General features: G+C 44.5%; 1 protein-coding gene across 3 annotated transcripts in view; it reads right to left on the bottom strand.

Moving 5' to 3' along the window:
- The window catches only part of Mapre2 (microtubule associated protein RP/EB family member 2), a 144,346-nt gene that overhangs the window by 103,505 nt on the left and 21,358 nt on the right, over window positions 1-19,483 (bottom strand). For all 3 annotated transcript variants that reach the window (XM_051163777.1, XM_051163778.1, XM_051163776.1), the window contains exon 2: window positions 19,387-19,448. Coding sequence is in view for 1 of the 3 variants with exons in the window: in XM_051163776.1 (XP_051019733.1) it covers window positions 19,387-19,448 (62 nt within the window). In the remaining 2 variants the exon portion in view is untranslated. The remainder of the gene's footprint in view (window positions 1-19,386; window positions 19,449-19,483) is intronic.

Below are 19,483 nucleotides of genomic sequence, written 5' to 3'. Positions count from 1 at the left end.
TGCCTGCCTCTGCCTCCTGAGATTAAAGGCGTGCACCACTGCTAGTCTAGAAAGGCCTTTGTACAATGTGTGAGCGCCCTCTGGTGGCCATCTTTGATTTACCACACACACACCACTTGCCTTTTCACTTTCTATGTCCACAGCATAGGGCTGGCAAAGCAGAAACATAGAAGAAAGAAAGAAAGAAAGAAAGAAAGAAAGAAAGAAAGAAAGAAAGAAAGAAAGAAAGAAAGAAAGAAAGAAAGAAAGAAAGAAAGAAAGATCAGCACGGGAGGATTGGGTTCTGGGACTCATGTACCAGACAGAACAACCTGCAGAGAAAACATCAACCTCAAAAGCCTAACTTTCAAGTATCCCAAGCTTAAAATCACTGATATACTTCGACCTGAAAGTTCTCAGCAGGAGCCACAGGACTGCATTAGTGGCTGGAGACTGCCAATCACGCTGTGTGTTGGGCTCTGCCTCTCCTCCTCTCCAGCCACACCTCACAGCTCTGGAATCTGAGATCAGAGAGAGAGACACTGCTTTCTGCTCACATCTGCATGCCAAGGCCCTGGGAGGCTGTTGAGTCATCTCAGCATGGGGACAAGAGAGCTTCAGGTGGAGGGCTGCTGGCAACACTGGGGTTTTTCTGCAGGGCTGCCAAACACTCTGGTCGCAGAGCTTAGAAAAGGCGGCAGAAAACAGGCCTCAGCTGGCTATGTGCATTGTTCTAGGGAGGAACCTGCCACAACAGCAAGGGGAAAGTCAAGGCTCCACCGGGCTTTTCAGAGGCACCTTGTACAAACATGGGCCCGTGACACAGTGTCCCACTTACTTCCCAGAGGAGAAGTCCGAGTTAGCTGGGCAACACCGGTTTCTGCCACATGTAACAAGAGTGCTTTTCCTCTTCTTGGCCATTTTCAGTCCCTCTGAGCAGGACTCACAATCTGTGCTCCCATCTGACCTTTCTGCTCCCTCCTGTGCCTCCCTGGCTTTCACTCGCTCGAGCTGTTCTTTCATCTCACCTTGTCCGACCCTTCCTTCCCTCTCCACACCTCACAGGCTGCTATGTGGCCCCCTCCTCCTGAGTCTTTCTGGAGAGTTTCTTCCTTTCTTCTCAGTGAAACTCTACATCATGTCCACATGCCTTCCTTCCTTTTAAAGACATCTCCAGTGGTCTCCTGTCACTTCGAGATCATCTTTCCAAATCTTCCCTTAGTACTTCCGGGCCTAAGCAACCTAGCTTAGACTTCCCTCCTGCCGGACTCTGCAGGATAAGAGTGACATTACATTTGGTGGCCTTTGAATGGGAAACATGGGCTCTACTTCCAGGTACCAGCATTAGCAAAGGCTTCTTCTATTTGACTCTTTGACGAGCATTTGGGTAGAAATTGTTCTTCATTTCTCTATTGGGCCCCGTCTGCTAAGTACCACTTGGAAAGAACTTTCATTGCTTCATTAAGAAGCAAGGGAGCTAGTTGCAAATTAGTCAAATGAATCCCAGTGGTGTACGTGGAACAGTATAGCAGTTCTGAGAGAGGAAGAGCCTGGGCCGCTTAGCCACCACAGCCTCGTCTTTACAACTACTTTGACTATAATCAGATTTCATCATTAAAGGCAGAATCACAGTGTTTCTGCCTAAAACAGCTTTAAGATTCATGGGGAACTATGGGTTGGGAGAAATAAGGACTCAAAACATTGCTATTTCCTGCTGATGGTTAGAACACTTGCAGTTCCACAGGGAGTATGCACTGAGGCTGGCGGACAAGCTAAGAAATGAACCAAACCAAAGGCAGTTTCTCTGGCTGGCCACTTTGGAAGCAGCCCCAGCAGAACAGCAGTCTCACATCCTGCACGCCAAGGGCTGGCCTCAGCACTGGGTAAGCAGCCTCTGCAGAGCAGACTCCGCCCACACTCAGAGCGCTTGAGAACTGCTCCTGAAGTTTGGATGCGGGGCTGTGGAGTGCAGCCAACGGACTTCACAGTGGTTATGAAACAGCTGCAGATCCGTGCTTATGTCATGCCCTGAACAAATACTCCACAGAGGACGCATTCCGATTAAGAGAAGAAATACAGCTTTGCTAATAATACCAAGACAGGAAACTGAGTGTACCTAAAAAAGACGTAAAAGCAATGTCCTAGTGTCCCCTGAGACCCACCGTGCTTCTTGTGACTTCCCTTTCCCTTCACACAAGCAAAGGGACAATTTCTCCCCATCTTCTAATTTTATCCCACGGTCATTTATAACATGGAACAAGACCTAACAGTGACCCAAGTCCAAGAGTCGGTCAGAGCCAGGGGTAGAAGCACAGCTCTGTAATCTCAGGGAGTGCGAGGAGGAGGGCTAGCACAAGTTCCAGGCCAGCCTGGGCTACAGGGAGACAGGGTACTATCCCAAATCACAAGTCAGGTCACTCAGAGCTATATGGCTGAGTGCTAGACTCAGCATCAATGCTTTGTTATAGGACAGTTTTGACTGAAAAACATTGTTATAACTAACTGACATGGTGGCACTCCCCTGCAATCCTGGCATCCCAAGGACTTAGGCAGGGGAGATGTGAATTCAAAACCAGCCTGGGCTACAATATATTATTTATCTTTGCTATGGGCTTCGGTGGACCTTTGGTATGATATAAATACTGTGATATGTGGTAGTGCAACCTGTAAACGCAAGTAAGACATGTTTGAGTTGTCACATCCCTCTAACGTATTTGCCCACGTTACATAATTACCTAACAAAAGCATTATCCTGCCCTCCTAGAAAGTGCCACCGATAAAGAAGCGGCAAGCTATCAGTACATTAGAAACTAGGTCTATTTTCCCTGGCATCTTTTGAGCCACAACCTTGATTCTAATTTCTTCCTCAGTATGTCTGAAGATAGTGCGCATCTTTGTCATGTTTGCTCTTTACAAAATTGTCCAGTTAAATGATCTACCCAGTCAACTTTGCCTAATTCTTTTCCAACTGCCTCTCGGTTTCCAGCAGATTCATATTACCAGAAATGTGGCGAGGTGAAACAACAGGAAGCCTCTGTGTTCTCCGTCCTTCCAACCTACTCACGCATGTGAACAACCTTGTATCCGTGATGTGTTAAAACACATGTTAAAACATGACTGGGAAGCTTCTTTCATTCGGTTCCACCTTACCCTTGACCCATTTTCAGAAATTCATGGCTTTTCACTATTCCTGTGCCTAATTCTTCTGTGCTTACAACTGCCTCTCTAGCCAGGTGGTGGTGGTGTGTGCTTTTAATTGCAGCACTCAGGAGGCAGAGGCAGTCAGATCTCTTAAGTAAGAGGTCAGGCCTGCCTGGTCAACAGAGTGAGTTCCAGGATGGCTAGGGTGACACAGAGAAATGCTGTCTTTATTGTGAGTCTAGCCTTAATGGCTGAGCCATCTCCCCAGCCTAAAACCCCGTCTTGGAACAAACCAACAAAGCAAACAACCAACGAAATAAAACAAAACCAAAAAAAACCCAAAACTGCCTCTCCTAAATTTTATATTCCTGTTTTCTTCCTCCACTTGATAGTTTTCTGTCATGTGCGTGTGTGTGCGCGCACGTGCATGTGTGTCTGTGCATGCTCTTGCACGTCTATATGTTGTATATCGTGTGTCTGTTCCACTGTGTGCATGTATGTGTGCACATGTGTGCACACTCTTGCATGTCTGTATGTTGCATACCATGTATCTGCTCCACTATGTACATATGTGTGTGCGTACATGTGCACATGTGTGTGTGTGCACGCTCTTGCATGTCTGTATGTTATATATCATGGGTCTGGTCCACTGTGTGAGTGTGGACTATGTGAGTGTGGCACCCCTGAAGAAGGCAACAGGTTTCCTGGAACTGAAGTTACAGAAAGTTGTCAGCTTCCTGATGTGTCCTGTAGGAACTGGAGTCCTCTCCTCTGCAAGAGCGGTGAGCGGTCTTATTCCTCGAGGCACTTCCCCAGCCCTGTGCTCTTTTTATTTACCTAGAAATATAACCCAGTGACCTCTCCATCTTCTGGAACTTTGCCAGTCTCTGGTCTCTATCCATGTTTCCAAAACTGTGATGAATCTACTCGTTTCTGCTTGATGATTTTGTCGGGTTTTGAGACAGGGTTCTGCTATGGAGCTGGTCTCAAACGCACACTCCTCACGTCTCTGTGTACCCCATGATGCCTCATTTTTCAGTAATTGCTTCAATCTTATTAACATGTGCCGGCTATACTTAGTAAGGTGGCTCACTGGGGCGTTCCCACACACGTGCACAGTAGTGTGAGCAGATCAAACGCAGAGGAAGATCCTCAGAAGGCAGAAGCAAAGCTGTGTTTCTGTGGTTTGGTCTTTTGCTTTGTTCTTTTTAAGACTGGATCTCACTGTATGTAGACCAGGCTGGCTCCAGACTTGAGGGCTCGGCCTGCTGCCGCCTGCTGAGTGCTGGGATTACAGCTAGGAGCCACCACACTGGGCTAGGCTGCAGTATGACCTGGTGGCTTTACTAAGGGACTTGCATTTCATTTGATAGTTAGCCGACGCCCTAGAATACGAGCTTTAGAAGGGTCTGATGCTCGGGACTCCACACAGTGAGACCCTGGCCTGGCTTCTCCTTCTCTCTCATTATTTACATGCTTTCCCAATCCAACAATGTATATCAGGAAGTCATTTCTCCTTGTTACCTGCTACTTTACAAAGGCAGCCTGAACTCAAAATCTATTCTCAAAGCCTTTTGTGACCATAATAAAATAATCCCACTTTCCTAACAGTTAAAATCACGGTGAAGCCACAGTCAGGCAAATGATTCCTTTTTGTGTGTGTGTGTGTGTGCCAGCAATGCCAGTTTTCCCAACCACAATTTTCTTCTCTCCCTTTCTAACAATGTAACCCAAAATAATTTTTCTTAAAATAGGATTACAATTTAAAAATTATGCCTCAAATTTTGACATCTTAATGCACAATGAAAATATCAAGTCCTTTAAATAAATCAGTGCTACTGAATGTGGTAAGCTTTGCTTTATAGTGTGGGGACTATGCTGTCCTAAGCAGGAACCCAAAGTGGTTGGATAGTCTCTTTCCAAGACATCATTAGAGACATCTGTGGCTCCTCGCTGGAAGTGATGATGTCATTGCACAATGCTGTAAGCACTTAATTCATATTTTATGCAAAGCAAAGGAAGCTCCTCTCTAGACCGAGCATGGAAGAGGATGCTAATGGTCCAGTCTCTTGAGCTTACCCATCCTGTATGTCTACTACCTCCATTTTTGTCACCTCCATTTTTATGTTTATCTTTTCCTTCCAGTTCTCATTCAGCTGTTGTCAGACCTTGTGCATTTTGCTGCTTCTTTCCTGTTGCATTATGGGAAGTTCTGTGTGCCACTGTGCACACGGTTTATAGCAACACAGGCCGTCATTTAGCCACCCTAGCGCTGTTTGCTGTGTGGAGTCCATTTCAAAGTTAGCGGTTATGTATCATAACCATGTGGGTTGTGAACGGTTATATAATACTCCTGGGTGGGTTGAGACCTGTCTGTCCCCATGCTCCCTGTGAATTCACCCCCTGTGTACATTCTGGACTTCCTAATTGGATATTACCTCTAATTTAAAAAACTCTTCACATGCCTTATTTTTACTCTTCAAGTGAAATAGTCTCCATGGTAATAGAACGCACGCCCTAATTGTTCTTACAGACACTGGGCACTTGCTACATTGTTCTTTCTGAGTTCTGTAGAGTCTGCACAGGCTCAGGATAGGGTTGCCTGGCTGCTTGTACTGTACATGACACAGACGGTCAATGTCCCTTACCTCAGATAGCACTCAGCTTCAAATGAACACGTTCATGCCCTGTCTGTCTTCTGACATTAGCTGTGCCTCAGTGTTAAGACACTACTTCCCAAGAATCACAAACTGTCAGGTTAAGAACCAGCTGCTGCGGCCAGGCGTGGTAGCACATGCCTTTAATCACAGCACTCGGGAGGCAGAAGCAGGCGGATCAATGTGAGTTTGAGGCCAGCCTGGTCTACAAAGTGAGTTCAGGACAGCCAAGGCTAACACAGAGAAACCTTGTCTCAAAAAAGAACCCAAAACCAACCAAACAAACAAAACAACAACAACAACAACAACAGAATCACCTGCTCGGGGGATGGAGAGATGGCTCAGAGGTTAAGCGCACTGACTGCTCTTCCAGAGGTCCTGAGTTCAATTCCCAACAACCACATGATGGCTAACAACCATCTATGTGATCTAATGCAGATAGAGTATTGTATACATAATAAATAAATCTTTAAAAAAAAAAAAAAAAAAAAAAAAAAAAAAAAAAAAAAAAAAGAACCAGCTGCTGTAGAAGATTTATACAATAAAGGTTAAAAAGAGCCTAACGTCTCCCAGAAAGACTTGATTCTAGGCTGTTGTGATTTGCTATTGGTCAGCTGGATTCTAAGCCCTGCTTTGAATGCCGGCTTACTATTCTGGCTTATTATTCTGCTATGCCTCTGACTGTGCTTGCTAGCACTGACTCATGGACTTCTGCTGTCTTTGTTGTTAGTTTTGCTCCTGGGGAGTGATATGTAATATGTATCAAGCCGTGTGTGTGTGTGTGTGTGTGTGTGTGTGTGTGTGTGTGTGTGTATACACACACATATACACGTACATATATGTATCTGTGCATCACATCTATGCCTGATGCCCCTAGAAGCAAGAAGAGGGTGTTAGAGCCCTTAGAACTGGAGTTACAGGGTTTTGAGGCACCTATAGGCACTAGGAATAGAACCCAGGTTCTCTGGAAGAGCAGCCAGTTGATTTTAACCTCTGATTCATCTCTTCAGCCTTCCATTTCCACATTATTTTTATTTGTGAAAAATTTGAAACACTATAAATGCAGAAGACAAAAATCGTCTGTAAGACACATTGGGGAGGAATGCAGGAATCAGTAGATTCTTTGTGTTAATTAAAGCAGACAATACTATATTATTTATTGTACTATATATAAGTACATTTAAACATCTAGATGTAAATTCAGGTGATGCAATATGACTTTGTTCCTCGAGTAGTCTTAACAAAATGATCGCTTGTGCATCTTCTACCACAGTGAAGAAGACCTAACGTCTAACAACTGAAGTGGCAGTGAAAGGAGAGAGAAGAGAAGACACAGGAGACGCAGGGAGAGAAGGAATGCAGAACTGTCTGTACTGTATTTTCTCTTCTCGCCTTCAGTCCCAGGCTAGGGGTCATAGCTCTAAGCATGAGCGTCATGCTGAGGATGCTGCCTGCCTCTACATGTTAGAGAACACTGAATTATGGATTCATTTCTCCTGGGTTCTAATCTTGGTTCTGAATGGGACGTACCTTACTACGCGAATGACCTGTCTGGAACAGCAAAGTCACTAACTTATTTGAAACTCAATTTCCTTACTTAAAAGCAATGAAAAAGTTTCACGTAGGACATGCAAGGGTTAATGAAACACGGAGGTAGCATACAACCAGTAGCTAATAGAATGCTGGTACACAGTAGGCGTCAAATAAAATTTGTTCTCCCACATTCTGCTTTTTGTACAAAGGACTCTGGTATTCAGGCAGAAATGAAGATGAGACATTGTAACTACTGGTTCTCAAACCCATCTCTCTCCCTGATATACACTTTAACACAAACCAGAATCCGTTTGCTACCAGTCTCTTGCTGATGGTAGGACCAGGCCAGACTTGTGTGGCCATTAGTCTAGAGTAAGCTGCCTGAGTGAGCACTATTCACAATCCATATTCAAAATTCTGGTCCCATCTAAGCTTGTTTCTGTGGTCAGGGAGGGAGCTTGGTCAGTAAGTTTCTCGCTACAGAAATACAAGGACCTGAGTGTGATTCCTAGGACCCACGTTATGATTGGAGACAGGTAGGTCTGTGGGCACTGACCAGTCAGTCAGCTTAGCTTATGCATATAGACTAAGTAAAAGAATATCTCAAAAGCAAAGAGAAATCACACACACACACACACACACACACACACACACACACACAGACACACACACACGCTCACTTATATAGCTTCTGTCTAAAATAGGAGCCACTGGTCACATGTGAATCACACTGAATTAATCACCATTTAATGAGGTCTAAAATATGCTTCCCAGCTTTCACAGCTGTATCTGGTGTCCTCAGTGGCCACGCATGGCCAGCGGCTACCAGAAGAGACAACACAGACATGGAACACAGTCTGCCACAGCAAGGCAGATCAGCAGCTCTGCTTTGAATTCCTAGGTGTATCAGCAGGGAAAGCAAATGCCCTAGGGTTAGAGTTTACCATATTTGTTCATTGATTCATTCGTTCTCGCTGGCTTTCAAACCAGGACAGTAACATCAGAAAGCGCAGTAAGATGAAAGGAGGAGACATGGTTTTTGGATGGGGCTTTTGACAGATGCAGCCACTCCAGGCACCAATTTGTGAGATGTACATGGTGTTCTTTCTGCTACTGCCATTCACTTAGGGGGAGAACCTTGCTATAATATGCCACTGGCACTGATTTTAGACTATAGCTAACCTAGATCCTGGTTCTATATGCAAAAAAAAAAAAAAAAAAAAAAAAAAAAAAAAAAAAAAAAAGAAAAATTTATAAAGGCATATGTAACACTGGAAGTTTGCTGAGAAGTTGACAAATTTAATTCTACACGCAATGCAACAGGTGCCTTTTGGGCCATAAGTGCCCAGTGGAAACAGACTTGTGAATGGAGGGCATAGCCCAGCACCAAACCACACAGGAAGCTATTAAGAGAAATTTGTTACTGTTTTGTTTTACAGTGCTGGGAGCTAACCTCAGGGCCTTGCTCGAGCTTGTACAAGTACTCTACCACTGAGCTATAGCAACAGCCCTTGTCTTTAATTTTTTTTGTTTGTCTCTGTGTACACATACCATGTGTGTGTAGGTACCTGAGAAAGCCAGAAGAGGATATTAGATCTCTGGGAGTTATAGGCAGTTGTGAGCTACTGCACGTGGGTGCTGGGAACCAGACTCGGGCCCTTTGCCAGAGCAGCAAGTGCTCTTCAACCCTGAGCCATCCCTCCAGCCCCAGTTTCTGGTTATGACGAAATTGGGTTGTGCTATGTAGCTAAAGCTGGCTTCACAACCCTAATCTTCCTGCCCCAGCTTCTGAGTGCCAAGGTTACAAAACATTCATTAGCATGCCTGGCTTTCAAGATGTGTGAGGACAGTTCTCAGTAATCTCAGTAAACCTCAACACAGGACCCAGGTAAATTAGTTCCAATCCCCATGGTTAATCTCATTATAATCTAAATAATTAGAAATTCTTTAACTAGTTAGTTTGCTCTTAACAATGTCTTTAAAAAGTTATATAGTATGAGGCGGCTTTAATTCCATGTATGAGTGGAACCCACGTCTCTCCATGGAGAAGCATCTATAAAGTTTGCATCTGCTAGGTGTGTGTTTCTCAAGGGGACTGCTGAGCCCAGCTGGGGAAACCACCTGCCCAGAAGAACAGCATGATTGATGTTGGACTCTAAAGCTAGTGCCTTGCGGTGCACTGTTCCCTTGTCAGTGGCCTGTCAGCAGGACATCTCAGGCCTTCTGAATTCCCCTTTGTCCCCATATCCACCTTCTCCCAGCATGCACCACCTTCTCCTCCTCCGACTTCACACAAGCTACTCAAGGCACTAGAACAGCCCGAAGTTTCCAGCCTCGACAACTACAACACCAGAGGGCAGCCATCCCACTGTTTCTCCTCTTGCTCTTTCGGTGACCAGATCTACAACTTTTGTTTTTCTGGATTTTCAAGACAAGGTCTCTCTGTGTAGCCTTGGCTGTCCTGGACTCACTTTGTAGAACAGGCTGGCCTCGAACTCACAACGATCTGCCTGCCTCTGCCTCCCGAGTGCTGGGATTACAGGCGTGTGCCACCACACCTGGCGAAGATGAAAAACTGTATTAAAGGGTCTAAACATTAGAAAGGTTGCGAACCACTGTTCTTTTTTTTTTTTTAATGAAAAAAAAAAAACAAACCAATATATTCTAATTAGGGCTTCCCTCCCCCAGCTCATCCTAGCTCATTCCTACCTCCCCAGGCATCCAACTCAACCCCCCTCAGAAGTAAGCGGGCAAACAAACAAACAAAACCAAAACAAACCAGGATTAAAAAAGTAAAAGACTAAAGAAACACACACACACACACACACACACACACACTCACGCACACATACACACATGCACGCGTGCACACCAGGGAAAACACAAGATGGGAAACTATGATGTGCAGGCAAAAGGCCAATAAGACAAAACAATGCCTAAACAAAGAAATATGAGACAAAAAGTCTACAAAAAGGTCATTGAATTCATTTTGTGTTGGTCATCTAATGCTGGGCGAGGAGCCCACCTGTAAGTGCGGTGAATAGATCCTACATGATGAGATTCCATTGGAGCAAAATATTATTTTCCTTTGCAAGTGACTGTCAACTGAGACAGGAGTGGGAGCCTGCATCCACACATCTAGCTCAAACTTGTGCCTGTTTTGTGTGTCAGTCTGTGAGTTCACATGTGCGTCAGTCCTGTTGTGTCTGGAAGACACTGTCCTTGGTGTCATCCATCTCTTCTGGCTCTTACAATCTTTCTGCCTCGTTTTCTGCATAATTCCCTGAGTCCTGTACCCTCTGTAGCTTGCTCTCTCCCCCATCCCCCACCCCCCTCAATTTCTTGCATCTGGGATTAAAATATTACTTAGCACAATCTCTTTGCTGTCAAACCAATAAACACCTTTAAGCACAGTCTTACTTAGCCCCAGAGAACCATTAAACTTACCTACCCTGTGTTCATTGTTGCAAAGCTTGCTTTCCTTGGCTTTCATGATCCAAAGCTGGCTGTGGTCTTTCTTTGATTATAACTAATCATCACCAGTCTTCCTTCCTGTCTTATTCTGCCTTTCTCTAAAATTGTATATATGTATGTATCATCACCATCTGTCTATTTATCTACCCACCCATCTATCATGTCTATCTATCTATCTATCTATCTTCTATTGATTGATCAATCTATCATCTATCTATCTTATCAATATATACATGTATATATATATATATCCTATATTATAATATTTTGCCATATTAATCACTTCTTAGGTATACAGTTTGTAACGGTAGATAGATTCACATTGTGCAACTGCTGCCACCAGGCATCATCTGAACTTTTTACGATTGCTGGGCCAGTGAGGTGGCTCAGCAGATAAACACTCTTACAGCCAAGACTGAAGTCCTGAGTTTGGTCCTTGGAACTCAGATGGTAAAAGAAATCCAACACCCACACGTTTTTCTCTGACTTCCACATGGGGGCCATGGCATGGCCGACCCTACTGATGCACATAAATGACACCTTTCTTAAATTAGACAATATGAACTTGCTATGTAAATGACTCGTTGATGTCTGCCTTGCAGAATCCTATTTCACACCCATTTCTTCTGCTCCAGGCAGGCAGCATTGCCAGGGGCTCACTAACTTTCACCTGGGTTTCTCTGCTTTTTCTTGCGTTACTCCATGATCCGGTTTGCCCCTGAGCTGCCAGAGGGGCAGATCTGAGATAGATCTCCCTTCACCTCTCTGTGCCTGCTCTGCCTTCTCAGCCCTGTCCCCAGTCAGTCCTTCCCACTGCAGCCACATGTTTCACAGTTCTCTTATGTTCTTTCCATATCCTCTGAAGTTGATGCTTTTTCTACCTACATTCTCTTTCTCCAATGTCCGCGCATACCTGGAAAGCCCTCCTGTCTCTTTGGACTGAAGTTGGATGTCACTGAGTTTGGAAGCCTTGTCTAATCTTGCCATACAAGCTTGGGCTAAGTTGCCTCTGTTAAGGGCACTCATAGTGTCCTACACTTCTACCCCAGCCCTCAGCAGCTGGAAATGGGACCACCTGTCTCATAATCATCTCCTCCAAGGCTTCATGAGTTCTGAAATCCTGACAACCCCCAAGTGTGTCCTTTAGTCCCTGCACAGAGATTGAGAGATAATAAATAGTCTATTACTATTTAACCAACAGTTCTTAAAAAAAAAAAAAAAAAAAAAAAAAAAAGGTCTGGGAGCTTTTAAATATCCCAAAATAAAGAGGGGAAATATACAAGAGCATGAAGCACATTTGTGCTTACCATCATTTAACTACATTGTCTTTATTTAGTCCTTGATCCTTCTAAAATTATTTGACAAGTCATTTTACAGTAAATCCGAGAGGATGAATGAATTCTTCAGTCCTGCCAACATGCTCACAGAACACGCGATCTAAACTACAGAAGAAAAGGAGAGAGAGCCATTTTTTTCTTTGAGGATGTGGCTGCGGTTTGGTTGTTATTCAGGCTCCATTTCCCTGCTCATTGCAGCGTGATTGGCCCCTCAATTGTGACCAGCAAGATGTGAGAGGGGAAGGGAGGTGGGACAACTGGGAAGAGACCTCAGGTGGCTGTGAGCCCTGAGAACAGACTCTCAGTTTAATGGGAGAATGAAGGCTACTTAAGCCTTTTGCAGGGGGTAGGGGCTGTAGTGGGCTATATGACCTCCTGGCGGGCATGGGGTGAGGTGGGAATGGGATGGGGGCCAAAAGTGGGGGTGCAGGGACACATGGTTTTTGGGGAGAACTCCTCCTACTCTTGCTGATCTCAGGATGAGATTTCTGGGGTTGGACAGGCCTTGACCCCACCCCCACTTTTGCTCCACGCCTTCTTCCCCGAGTCCCACGGCTCCCTGTTTTCATTTTATATATTTTATTATAGCCATCAGCCTGTAGGTTTGGGATGGTGGGTATCGAACCAGAATTTGGTTGGCAGTGACTTTGGCAATGCTGCTTACTTGCTGTTTTAGAAATTGATGAAACTGCGGGCCAGGAGGAAGCCCAAGCTACCAGAACATTTGAGTACCAAGGTGTAGAGGTACCCAGGGCAGAGTGGGCTTGAAGATCTCGCCAGAGATCCTTAAGTCCTGTAAGTTTTGTTCTACTAGCCCAGATCTCTTAACATAGAAACTGCATTTCTCCCCAGGTATAGCATAAGTTCCTCCCCGTGCACGCACATGCGCCACACACACACACACACACACACACACACAGAGCTCTTGGGAGGCAGAGGCAGGTGTAGCTCAGCCTGGTCTACAAAGTGAATCCAGGAGAGCCAAGGCTACACAGAGAAACCCTGTCTCAAAAAAATCAAAAAAAGAAAAGAAAAGAAAGAAAAGGAGAGTGAGAAATTGTGAACAGAGACTCCTCTCTACTTAGGTGAAATTAACTAAGCCAGCAACAAAACCCACAAAGCTCAGTTCCAGAGACTTCTATGCCTGTACTCTCAGCCCAGCATTTGTTTCTTGTGAGACTCACAAGGCAAACTCACTAACCAACAAAACGGACCCTCTGGAGATCTTAGCAGATGTAGAAAGGAAGAGGAGATCAAAGATTTTTTGGAATATCCATGACATATCCAGGACACAAGTTACTTTTAAGTAACCTCTCAGCAAAATCAGGATGTATTATGCCTCTATTGTGAAGATGAGGAGTGTGGGGCTTGGTAAAAGTGAACTATTTTCCTGAGTCCTAGGCATAAGTAGTAAATCTAAGAATGTGTCCCAACTTTCCATCATTTCCCAAAACTCATCTGTTACTAGTCTTTAAATTTTTAAATAAAAGCTGGGTGGTGGTGGCACATGACTTTAGTCCCAGCACTCAGGAAGCAGAGGCAGGTGGATTTTTCTAAATTCAAGACCAGCCTGGTCTAGAGAGAGAGAGAGAGAGAGAGAGAGAGAGAGAGAGAGAGAGAGAGAGAGAGAGAGAGGGAGAGATATCTAGGCTAGCCAGAGATACACAGAGAAACTCTGTCTTTAAAAAACAAACAAACAAACAAACAAAAACTTAAAATAATTTACTATTGTACGAGATGGGTAAAGCATGCTTTGATTGCTTAGGTTTCTTCTGCTTGCGGTTCTAATTAACTAATGGTACAGATGAGGCAGACCGAAAGCAGTGAGCACAGGACAACCAGAGCGGAATCAGCAGGTGCCCACCCTCAGGCTCTAAGCAAGTCACCCAGCTCTCCTCAGTCACAAATACTGGTCTCAAAAAGGAGCCATCTCTCTCTCTCTTTTTTCCCTGCTGTATAAAACACAAAACACCGCAATCCTTAGGCAGTCATCAGCCCAGCAGGGCCGCGACCGTAGATCTTGGTGACCCTTTTTCCACTACTCTCACCAAGGTGCTCACCGCTCACATCAGTGACTCCAAAGGAGTGTGGAGACCCCTTATTCCAAGGAACTCCCCCTTACTCAGTCCCGCCCGCCCTCTGCAATACAAGCTGGCCTACTTCATACGCTTATATGTTCCTGTTCTCTCTCTCTTCCCTCTCCTTCCCTCCATCCCTCGTCTTCCACTCCCTTTCCTCTCTCCGGTGTGTGTGTGTGTGTGTGTGTGTGTGTGTGTGTGTGTTTGTGTGTGTGTGTGTGTGTGTAGGCTAGAGGACAGCCTTGGATGTCACTCCTTGGGTGGTATCCACCATTTTGTTTTGTTTGCAATGGGGTTTCTTACTGACTTGGAACAACGCATCAATTGGGTAGGTTGACTGGCCAGGACGCCCTCACAACCCATCCGTCTTCACCTCTCCAGCAGAGGTTTTAAGCGTGCATTACCAAGTCCACCTTTTTAATGTGGGTTCTGGGCATCAAGGTCAAGTCCTCAGGCTTGCAAGGGAAGTGCTTTACCTGTTATCTCGCCAGCCCCAGGGTTTTCTTTGTTTGTGTAAGATTCTCTGCTCCACCAGATAGCATGTGCTAAGGTTCCATTGTTCACCTTGCTTGTTTGTTTTTTTGGTTTTTCGAGACAGGGTTTCTCTGTGTAGCCTTGGCTGTCCTGGACTCACTTTGTAGTCCAGGCTGGCCTCGAACTCACAGAGATCCACTTGCCTCTGCCTCCCAAGTGCTGGCATTAAAGGCATATGCCACCACTGCCTGGCTCATTTTCTACATTTTAATATAATCATTTATGTATATATCTTTAGCTCTATTAAAGGCAAATTTTAAGATAGATGTCATTTTTTGCTAGATTGAAACTTTAAGGGCTGGAGAGATGGCTCAGTGGTTAAGAGCACTGTCTGTTCTTCCAGAGGTCCTGAGTTCAAGTCCCACAACCACATGGTGGCTCACAACCATTTATAATGAGATTTAATGCCCTCTTCCAGTGTGCAGGTGTACAGGCAAGCAGAACACTGTATATGTAATAAATAAATCTTAAAAAAAAAAGAAACTTTAAATATGTCATTTACATTAGGCACATGATAAATATGCAGTAAGGACATTGTTACTCATATGTAAATGTTATATATGTCAAAAGAATATTACTAATATATTAATGACTCTTTATAATAAACTTGCCTTTTTAAATTTTAAAATGGAAAAATGATAGCCTCAAACTGTGTATGCTTGAAAACTATTTCATATGGTAAAAACATGTTAAACTAGATTTAAAATTATAGAAATAGTCAGAATTCTGTTCCTGGGAAACTGATAAAGCTGACAGATAAGACTCAACCAAGGACATCAAGATGTAGGCATAGGCAAGGACTTTCTGACGGACATTCTGGTTGTTCAGCAAGTAAGGCTGAAAACGGACGAATGGGACCTTATAAAATTAGACTGTTTCTATGCAACAGAGGAACCTTTAACGGAATGAAGAGACAGCTTGCAGAGTGGGAGAAATTTTTCACCAGTTATATGGACTTTTCATTTTCATTTATGTATGCTATTATGTGTACCTATGGTATGTATACACCGTATGCACGCCTGTGTGTGCGCGGGTGGAGGCCAGGCTGACATCAAATGTCTTCCTCTATCGCTCTCCACCTTATTTTTTTGAGGCAGTATCGCAACCTGGAGCTCTCCGCTGATTGGGTAGCCTGGTTGCCAATGATCCTGGAGGTCCTCACTGATTGGTTAGTCTGTTTGCCCCTGAGGGATGCTCCTGCGTCCGCCTACCAGCGCTGGGATGACAGGTGTGTACCATCTTGCCTGCTTTTTAAGTGGATACTGGGCATCTGAACCCAAGACCTCACAGTGTGCAGCAAGTACTTTCCCCACCGAGCCATCTTCCCAGAGCCCTGCCAGTTACACAGCTGGCAGAAGATTAATATCCAGAACATACAAAGAACTGAAAAAAACTAAACAACAAGAAAGCGAATGACACAACCAACAATGAGCTAAGAAAATAACGCTGTTGCTAAAAGAGGAAATACAAGTAGCCAATAAACATGAACAACATTTTCAACTTAGTAGCCAGCAGAGAAATGCAAATGTGAGATTCCGTCTCACCCCAGTCAGGATGCCGGTCACTCGGCACAGATAACGCTGGTTGAGATGTGGACAACAGCGAACCCTTAGCGCGCTGATGGATGGATTGCAACTAGTGCAGCTGCTAGAGAAGCTGGCGGCTTCTTGAGACTTACATCTATCACAGGATAGAGCTGCTCTTACTCCTGGACATCTACCTGAAGGACTCAAGTCCACAGATCGTGGGACACTTGCACTCCAGAGCTTACTGCTGTAGTATCCACAACAGGTAGGCTATAGAAACAAACCAGTGTAAGAGAGCAAGCGGAGCTAATGAATGGTTCATATACGCAATGGCATTCTTTTAGCTATAAAGAAAGACAAAGCTAGCCGGGCGCGGTGGCACACTCCTGTGATCCCAGCACTCAGGGAGGTAGACACAGGTGGATTTCTGCGAGTTTGAGACTGGCCTGGTCTACAAAGCAAGTCCAGGACACCCAGGGCTACACAGAGAAACCCTGTCTCAAAAAAACAAAACAAAACAAACAACAACAACAACGAAGAAGAAAGAAAGAAAGAAAGGAAGACAGACAGACAGACAAAGCTAGGTATGTAGTTTGTAGGAAAATGGATGGCACTGGATATAATCATATTAAGCAAATTAGGTCCACCTTACAAAAACAAATACTGTATTATCCTAGATTTTTATACAGATACATTGAACCATTTATGTGCCTATGACATGAAAAAAGACATGTAACTAAGAGGACCAAAATAGCAACAGGAGGGGAGGGGCGGGAGACAATGTGGGGGCAGGAGGGCAGTGTGCATGTGTGCAGGTATGCCTGCCTGTGGGGTCAACCTGGGATATTGTTTCTCAAAAGCTTCTCCTCGTCTGTCCATCTTTGAGACAGGGCCCCTCATTGGCTTAGAGCTTGCCAGGTCGCCAAGGCTGACAGGTTGATGAATCCTAGCAACCCACCTGTACCCACCTGTACCCGCCTCCTCACCGCTGAGCTGACAAAACTTGGGTTTTGGTCTTTTTTTTTTTTTTTATTATTGATGAGGTTTTTCTTTTTAATTTAAAAACATTTACTTATTTCATTTTGTGTATGAGCATTTTGCCTGCATGTATGTTTGTGCAGCACATGTGTGCCCAGTGTCCGTGGTCAGAAGGGGGCATTGGATCCCTTGGAACTGGAGTTAGGGGCGGTTGTGAGCCACCACGTGGATGCCAGGGAACAAACCTGGTTTCTCTGCAAGAACATGTGCTCTTAATTTTTGAGTCACCACTGCAGTCCTTTTTTTTTTTTTTTTTTTTTTTTTTTAATAACTTGGGTACTAGGCCTCAAACTCAGGGCCTCATGCCTGAGGCGGGGACTTTCCTGAACAAGCTATCTCTATATCCCACTTGTATGAAAATGAAGAAAGCAAATTTTAAAAAAAGTATTTGTTCCATAGCAGATAGAAGAGTTATAAAGAGATACAGTCTATTTAGACAATGGCTCACCTTTTCCTACTCTGTCTTCAACCATGCCAGTGAGGGATGTACAGTGATGACATGACTTACCATCAACAGAGAGGCAGTTTTGAAGGCAAATATGGGGCCAGTTGGTCCTTACTCTGGGTACTGGTAGTTAATCAGGATTACCCGAGGCAGACCAGACAGAAGCGCTCCCAGTCAGCATAGGGGCCAATAACACAAGATTCACCTCCACAAGGCTTCCTGTACCTTCCCAGGCATGGCTGCCTATGGATACGTGGGAAGCCCAGGAGGCTGCTTCTTGGTCCTTCCTTGGCCAACTGCGTTCAGCTGGTTTTTTTTTTTTTTGTTGTTGTTTGTTTTTGTTTTGTTTGTTTGTTGGTTTGTTTACTTTATTTTTTACCCTACTCTGCCCTAACGCCTGTTCTGGGTTCCCAGGTAACACTCACTAGAGTGAAAGAGAAGGCCTTGCTCATCCCCTCTGATGACTGTAATCATCCCGAGCCAGTACAGACGACAATTCAGTACAAGCTAAGTTCCCTTACCCTCACCACAAGGTGACTTCCTAGCAACTGACCAGAGGGAAGGAGCATCAAGGTTCTTTGCTTTTAACAATATCCATCACCCCTAGCATTTTTCTCAACGAAGGATAAAAGCGACCATACCCACAGCTTTGAGACCTGAATGCGCACCAATGTCTGTTGGAGAATTATCCACAGATCTGAGCCTTAACACGTGCCAATACCTTTTAGAAAACTAGTTGAAGACGAGGTTTCTAAATTTAGCATTCTAGAAGTTAAGACAGAAGAAGAAAGCAAGACATACAACCACACATATGTCTTTCTAAACATTTTTGAATATTATGGAGGAAAAGAAAACACCTTTGATGCACTGTGGGACCTGACACTCCCTGAGACCAGTCCCTACGCAAGCAATGGCCGGCAGCGCACATAGCTCTGAAATCTCTCCGAATGGCTCTCCAAATACTGCCATCTGGTGGGATTTTGGTTAATTGTTCCTTTGTTCTAGGAAGCCCCTGGAGGTGAACTCCGAAGGCATCATAGGGCAGAGATGTGGGGTACCAGTGGGAAACAGCACAAGGCCAAAATGATCCTGTCTCAAACAAATCATTAACTGGAAACCAAAAGGGGCTTTCAGGGGCTTTGCCTTTGTCATGATATGTGCCTGATATGTTCCACTATCCTCACTCTCCCTCTCTCCCTCCATTTCTCTTTTTCCCTCTTCCTCCCTTCCTTCTCTCTCTGCCCCATCTATTCTACCCTTCCATCCCTCCCTCCTTCCTGAAGGTCCACTTTATATTCTTAACAATAACAAAGCAAGCTCTACTTATTTAAAAATAACTAGAAACGCCACAGGATTATTTTGACCATATCCTGATATTTCTTCCTTCAATGACCACTAGTAAATCTCCCAAATTAAACTGTAATTGGCTTGACTGTGTTTCAGAGGACTTTTCCTCTTAATACACCTAAGAAGGAGGGCGTCCTTTGAAGAGCAGTGCCCCTGTGGAGTACACTTATGCAAACACTGGCTGGAGCCATGCAGTGGAATTTCGAAACCAAGGTGGTCATTTAGGCACTAGCACCAGTCACTGCAATGTAATTCACAAACAAGGAATCTACAAGCTAGATCACATTGAGACCTTACTTTGAACATCCAGGCACTCTCCCTGGCTGTTGAAATGAATGGTTCCTCTGGGAAATGGGACCCTGGAAGAGAAAGAAAAGAAGGAAAAAAAAAAAAA

The sequence above is a fragment of the Acomys russatus genome, chromosome 20 (genome assembly GCF_903995435.1).
Source record: "Acomys russatus chromosome 20, mAcoRus1.1, whole genome shotgun sequence".
NCBI classification, from domain to species: domain Eukaryota; kingdom Metazoa; phylum Chordata; class Mammalia; order Rodentia; family Muridae; genus Acomys; species Acomys russatus.
The sequence above is the reverse complement of the archived record's forward strand: the minus strand, read 5'-3'. Positions and strand labels throughout refer to the sequence as shown.